Below are 7,192 nucleotides of genomic sequence, written 5' to 3' on the forward strand. Positions count from 1 at the left end.
AATCTCGTTAAGCTGATAAGCAAATTCAGCAAAGTCTCAGGATACAAAATCAATGTGCAAAAATCACAAGCATTCTTATACACCAATAAAAGACAGAGAGCCAAATCATGAGTGAACTCCCATTCACAATTGCTTCAAAGAGAATAAAATACCTAGGAATCCAACTCACAAGGGATGTGAAGGACCTCTTCAAGAAGAACTAAGTCCTAACTGTCAAGTTCACCTTCCCAACAAAGTTATTCTGGATGTGATGTCTCCACCATCGTCCTGGTCCCAGAGCCCCATCAGGTGTGTCCTCCTGGGCAGCAGACTCGCTTCTGACATCTGGTGCCTTCATACCAAGTCCAGGCCCAGCACACAACAAGCCCTCGGCCACTGTTTGTTGAATGAATAAATGAATCTTTCAGGTCCGACAAGGAAAGCCCAGGCTTTTATCAGGAAAGCTACAAAAATGCAGAAGTCACAGTAAATCCTGGGAGCAAGAGACGCCTGAATGTCAAGTGAGGTCACTGTGTTTTGAGGAAGCCACAGCCACAGGTGAGCATGGAGGGAGAGACAGCACACAGGGACGGAGCACAAACCTCTCCCCCTCCACGTAACCGGCAGGTTTCTGACTGAATATTGGTTAGACTCACACTAGAAGTACTCAGTGGTGCTTTGAAGCAGCTGCTCACTTCTTGTAATTCCTAGGCCAACTCCTGCTTGACACTGAAATGTTCCGAGAACACTCTAAAGATAAGCCATGGACTTCCTGCCCAGACTTGATGCTCCTTAGACTTTTCCTTGGAGGTGGTGTTGGGTACCAAAGATCTGGAATCTCAGCAGCCTCCACTGGCTGGCCCTGGGTTCCTGCTGCTGACTCCCAGCTTCTGGTTTCTGCTGAGGAAGGCTGCAGGGCAGCACCTTTAGGGGAAGCCTTGACTTTTCCAGATCTGGGCTCTCTCCAGTGTTTTCCTGAATGCCCCTACCAGAAGCCTGGCTGTCGTCTCTGAGCCCTTCCTCATCCTCCTCCCTGTGTGAATCATTCCAGCTCCTGCCATTTCTGCCCCAAATGCACCTACATACGGCTCATGTCTCACCTTCTTGAATTCCTCCCTCTGGTGAAGCCACTGCTGTCTCATGGGCCTCTGCTAACCCAGGCAGCTTCTTTGTGAACCCAGAGCTAGGCACAGCCTCAAGCCATGCAGCCCACTGGATGCAGAGTTTAGCAGGCAAGCAATGCCTTTGAGCAAATAAGAAAAGGTTGCCTTTTCCTTTGGCCAGTCTCAGTTTCGTGCCATGGCTCATGGCTTGGCAACCAGAGGGAGGCCCAGTTTTAGCTCCCACCAGAGCCTCTGGGCCAGCTGCTCTTGTACAGTGAGCACCTGCATCCCTGTACTGGAGGCCCCGCTCTTGCCTGGATGTGGCATGAGCCTTGAGGGGTAGCTGCTTCCATTCCTACCTCCTCAGATCCATTGTCCACCTGCAGCCAGAGTGATGCTTGCATGCGTGTGTGCGTGCGCGCACACACACACACACACACACACACACACCTCCTCCCCTCTGTGCATATCAATGTCCTCCCCTTGCTCTTGGAATAGAGTCCAAACTACCTAACCTAGATGACGGGCCCAGCGTGGCTGATCATCAATAGGTTAGCTAATCTTTGGAAGGGAAGTTTCCCTTCAATAGCATGTAAGTTGGTGTGGAAAAGGGCTTTTTCTGTTAGGTTTTGCTTTTGCCTATCTTGTATATGTTGCATCCTTGTAATCGGGCCCCTTGAGATTTCAGCACCACACCATGTTTTAGTGACTGAAATAATGAACATTCTGATCAGACCGTTGCTGGCTTGCACATGTTAACCACTTGCTTTTGGTCCAATATTCCTTGTTCCCACAACATAATGATAAACTGCTCATGTACTGTTTCTTTGTTCAGCAGGAAGACATTCCTTCAGGGTCAGGAAAAGTTTGCAGAATGAATGAATGCCTTGAAGGACACTGTGACCAGCTGCTGACACTCAGAAGCCTGGGTGCACAAGGTGTTATCTCAGACTGAGGAAACACAGACTTTTCCTCTCAATCCCCCTGAACTCCCCCTTCCTCACTCTCCAGCTGCATAAAATCATTCTGCTGCTGCTTCTTTGTTGAACTGAAGTTGAGAGATCTTGCTGTCCTGCCTTCTTGCTTTGGCCAAATCGAATAAAACTTTCTCTATCTCCAAGCACCCATGTGTCAGTGTTTGGGATCAGCTCCACGTCGGGTACAAGAGCATGAATTTGGGCCTCCCCAACATCTGCAGTGCAAAATATTTAACAATAGGTGTGGCGCAGCCTCTGACCAACAGCCAGAACACACACCAGCCACACACAGCCATGCCTGTCAGCCGAATGTCAACCTTGCTCATGGCTGAAATGACCCCAGGACACAGGAAGTGCATGACACACAACTGTTGACTGAATCAATGAATGGGTGGAGATGGGGGTTGGTGAGGTAAGTGCAAGGAACTGCCAACAATAGATGCTTCGTGGACCAGGGAAACCTCAGCGAGGAGAAGCCTAGCTGGGAAGGGCCTTGTTGCCAAGCATGGGGACTCAGCTTCTGGCCAATGGTGACTGATTGCAGGGTGAATGGCACAGTTCTCAGGCTCGTCGTATATGTGTACAAGGACCAGGGTGGATCGTATATGTGGACAGGGACCGAGAGTACTAAGTGTGCCAGGTGGCAGAGAGATGCACGGGGCCTGAACAGGCAAGAAAGGTGGCAGGCCTTCCAGAAGGGCAAGGAACCCAGGCGGTTCCAGACCCTGAGTCTCCCCCTCCAGGTCATTCCCTTTGACCACAAAGAGGAATGCACACTGGGCTCCCTGCTGTGTTACAGCCCAGATCTTTGACCCTAGGGTTGATGATTACCAAACATTCAGGAGCCAAGCAATGAGGCAGGCAGTCTACTTTCCAGGGGTGAGCAAGCCCCAGACGGTATCTCCTGGATGCCAGTGAGCGGCTGAGAGCTGAAGCTCCCTGGATGCTCAAGGCTCTTGTGGTGACAGGTGAGGGGACTGGGTGGAAGGACAGTGCTCTGAGCATGCACCTTCCTTGGGATCTGGAGGCTGGGCTGTTTTTTGTGCTTGGCTCTTATGCCACTTCAGCAACCTAAAAACTTAAAATAAAGCTGGAGGGAGCCTTTCCTGAAACTTGTGTTGGACAGAGAATTTTTGCGATGTATGGTCCCTGGAGAAGGACAAAAGGGTTGCACGTGTGGCCTGCCTGAGGTAGGTGCCCCCTCAATGCACGGAGAAGCTGAGAGAGCCAGAAAAAGGAAACAGAAAAAGGAAGAGCGGTGGGTAGTTCATCTATCAGGGCTTTATAGAAGGTATTTTATTCAATCTTCAAAACAACTCTAGAAGGCAGGTTTTCTTCTCCCCTGTTCTATAGATGAAGAAATGGAGGCTCAGAGAGGTTAAGTGACATGCCTAAGGTCACACAGCTAGAAAGGGATGGAACCAGATTCCAATGCAGGTCTTTCTGACCCTACCTTCTCCCAGTGGCAGAGGCCTGCTTCCTCATGGGCAAACGCGGAAAGACACACCCTTGAGCAGGTCTCCCTGTTCCTGCAAGGCTGGAAGCCATGCAGGCACTCACATGATTTTCTCTCTCTTCCCCAGTCTGGCGTAAAGGCGTGCAGGGAGGCCTAGCTCTGTCTCCTGGACTTAGAGATTTCAGACACAGAAGTCTGTCCATGGCTCCTTGTCACATCCGCAAATACCAGGAGAGCGACCGCCAGTGGGTTGTGGGCTTGCTCTCCCGGGGGATGGCCGAGCATGCCCCAGCCACCTTCCGGCAATTGCTGAAGCTGCCTCGAACCCTCATACTCTTACTTGGGGGGCCCCTCGCCCTACTCCTGGTCTCTGGATCCTGGCTTCTGGCCCTCGTGTTCAGCATCAGCCTCTTCCCTGCCCTGTGGTTCCTTGCCAAAAAACCCTGGACGGAGTATGTAGACATGACATTGTGCACAGACATGTCTGACATTACCAAATCCTACCTGAGTGAGCATGGCTCCTGCTTCTGGGTGGCTGAGTCTGAAGAGAAGGTGGTGGGCATGGTAGGAGCTCTGCCTGTTGATGATCCCACCTTGAGGGAGAAGCGGTTGCAGCTGTTTCATCTCTTTGTGGACAGTGAGCACCGTCGTCAGGGGATAGCAAAAGCCCTGGTCAGGACTGTCCTCCAGTTTGCCCGGGACCAGGGCTACAGTGAAGTCATCCTGGACACCGGCACCATCCAGCTCTCTGCTATGGCCCTCTACCAGAGCATGGGCTTCAAGAAGACGGGCCAGTCCTTCTTCTGTGTGTGGGCCAGGCTAGTGGCTCTTCATACAGTTCATTTCATCTACCACCTCCCTTCTTCTAAGGTAGGGAGTCTGTGATCTCTTTCTGTGTGTATTGGTCAGAATAGAATCCATTCAGCTGTAGCAGCAAGCAATCCCCAACCTTTCACTGCAATGACCTTTCAATGCAATAAAAGCTTATTGTCCATTCACATCTGAGTCCCATATGATTGCTTGTGGGGTAGCTTCTGGGTTTCTGCTTCATTCAGTCTTTTTGATTCCCATCTGTTTCATTTTTCTAGTGCCAGCATAATGTTGCATAAGAACAACCACCAAATGAAACAAATATTTATTTAGTTCATGAGTCTGAAGTCAGCAATTTTGCCTGAGCTTGGCTGGGCAGTTCCTCTGTTGTCAGACTGCATTGTACAAATGCAGTGGGATTGGCTGAAAGACTAGGTCAATGGTGCTGTTTCGTTTTCCCACAGGCTACCTCAGGCATGGTTTCAAGGAAATTGCAGAGGAGCAAAAACAAAAGCAGAAATAAACAAATGTGTTTTCAAACCCCTGCATGTGTTGCATCTTCCCCAAACTCAAGGAGAGGAACCTGCCTCTGTAGTGAGAAGGGCTGCAAAGTCACATAGCAAAAGGGTGGAATGCAGCCTTGGGAGAAGAATTGGGGCCAGAGACACAATCAATCCCCTCTAACCACAGGGTCTCTGCAGAGGGAAGAAGGTGGCCTCAGAGGGGAGTGTGGGATTTACCATGGGCTAGACCTGGAAGTAGTATAACTCTTCCAGGGGATCATAACAGAATACCTGAGACTGGGTAATTTATAAGGAAAAGAGGTGTAGTTGGTTCATGGTTTTGCAGGCTGTACAAAAAGCACAGTGCAGGCATCTGCTTCTGGTGAGGGCCTCAGGAATCTTTTACTCATGTTGGAAGCTGAAGGGGGAGCAGATGTGTCACATGGCGAGACAGCACACAAGAGAGATGCTAGGTGCTTTCAAACAACCAGCTTACATGTGAACTAATAGAGCCAGAACTCATTCATTATCATGGACAAAGCACCAACCCATTCATGAGGAATCCACCCCTATGACCAAAACACCTCCCACTATGCCCCACCTCTAACATTGGGGGTCATATTTCAACATATGATTTGGAGAGAACAAACATCTAAACTATATTGGTCTGCCCCTTACCCCCAAATCTCATGTCATCTCACATTGCAAAATGAAACCATCCCTTCCTAATAGTTCCCCAGTGTCTCAGCTTGTTCCAGCATCAACTCAGAAGTCCAGAATCCATAGTTTCATCTGAGCCTCAAGGCAAATTCCTTCCACCTATGAGGCTGTTATATCAAAAACAAGTTACATACTTCAAAGATATAATTGTGTTACAGGTATTGGGTAGGCATTCCCATTCCAAAATGGAGAAATTGGCCAAAAGAAAGAGGCAAGAGGCCCCACACATGTCTGAAACCCAGCAGGGCAAACACTAAATCTGAAACTTCCAAAATCATCTTCCGTAACTCCATACTGGTGAGAGGAGTGGGCTTTCAAGGCCTTGAGCAGCCCTGTCTCTATGGCTTTGCTGCAGCCCACATGGCTGCTCTCACAGGTTGGCATTGAATGCCTGTGGGTCTTCCACGCTGAGGTTGCAAGCTGCTGGTGACTCTACCTTTCTGCTGTCTGGAGGGCATTGGCCCCATTCCCACAGCTCCACTAGGCAATGTCCCAGTGGGGACTCTGTATGGGGTTCCAACCCTATGTTTTCCCATGGCTCTGTCCTTGTAGAGGTTCTCTGTGGGTTTCTGCCCCTGTGGCAGGCTTCTGCCAGGGCACCCAGACTTTTTGATACATCCTCTGAAATCTAGGTGGAAGCTCCCAAGCCTCCTTCACTCTTGTGTTCTGCAAGCCTGCAGACCTAAAACCATATGGAAGGCTGGGCATGGTGGCTCACACATGTAATTCCAGTACTCTGGGAGGCTGACACACGTGGATCACCTGAGGTCAGGAGTTGCAGACCAGCCTGACCAACACTGTGAAACCCCATCTCTACTAAAAATACAAAATTAGCTGGGCATGATGGTGCATGCCTGCAATCCCAGATACTTGGGATACTGAGGCAGGAGAATCGCTTGAACCCTGGAGTCAGAGGTTGCAGTGAGTCGAGATCGCACCGTTACATTCCAGACTGGGTGACATGGCAAGATTGTCTCAAAAAAAGAAAAAAAACAACCATATGGAAGCTCCCAAGGCTTAGGGCTTGTACCCTCCAAAGCAGTGGTCTGAGCTGCACCGGGGGCCCTTTGAGCCAAAGCTGGAGCTGGAGAAGCTAGGATGTGGGAAGTAGCATCCTGAGGTGACATACAGCAATGGTGCCCTGGGCCTTGTCTCTGAAACCATTCAGTCCTCCTAGGCCTGTGGGCCTGTGATAGGAGAGGCCTTCTGAAATGCCTCTGAGGCCTTTTCCCACTGTCTTGAATATTAGCACCTGGCTCCCTTTTAGATATGCTAATGTCTCTAGCAAATAGTTGCTCAGCAGGCTGCTTGGATTCCTCCTTGTCTATCACATGGCCAGGCTGCAAGTTTTCTAAATATTTACACCCTCTTTCCATTTTAATTATAAGTTCTGTTAAAAGAAATCCATTAGACAAATTAAATTTCACAGAGTTTAACTGAGCAAGAAAAATAAATAATTTGCAAGTCGGGCAGCCCTCAGAATCACAGCAGATACAGACAGACACCAGGGATGCTGTGCTGTCAAAGCAAATTTGTGGACAGAAAAAGGAAAGTGACATACAGAAAATGGAAGTGAGGTACAGAAACAGCCAGATTGTTTACAGCTTGGTGTTTACCTTATCTGAGCATGATTCGAACAGTTGG

The 7,192-nt window shown here is 49.4% G+C and overlaps 1 protein-coding gene across 1 annotated transcript; it reads left to right on the forward strand.

Annotated features, from left to right (window-relative positions):
• The first annotated feature begins 3,642 nt into the window (after window positions 1–3,642).
• Window positions 3,643–4,786, forward strand: NAT8 (N-acetyltransferase 8 (putative)). The gene has a single exon (XM_003808203.6). The coding sequence runs from the start codon at window positions 3,717–3,719 to the stop codon at window positions 4,398–4,400; it is 684 nt and encodes a 227-aa protein (XP_003808251.2). The 5' UTR covers window positions 3,643–3,716; the 3' UTR covers window positions 4,401–4,786.
• The last annotated feature ends 2,406 nt before the right edge of the window (window positions 4,787–7,192 follow it).

This window comes from Pan paniscus, chromosome 12, assembly GCF_029289425.2.
Source record: "Pan paniscus chromosome 12, NHGRI_mPanPan1-v2.0_pri, whole genome shotgun sequence".
Lineage (NCBI taxonomy): Eukaryota > Metazoa > Chordata > Mammalia > Primates > Hominidae > Pan > Pan paniscus.

Coding starts and splice junctions, on each gene's coding strand:
- NAT8 (XM_003808203.6), top strand. CDS start 3,717: ATGGCTCCTTGTCACATCCGCAAATACCAGGAGAGCGACCGCCAGTGG.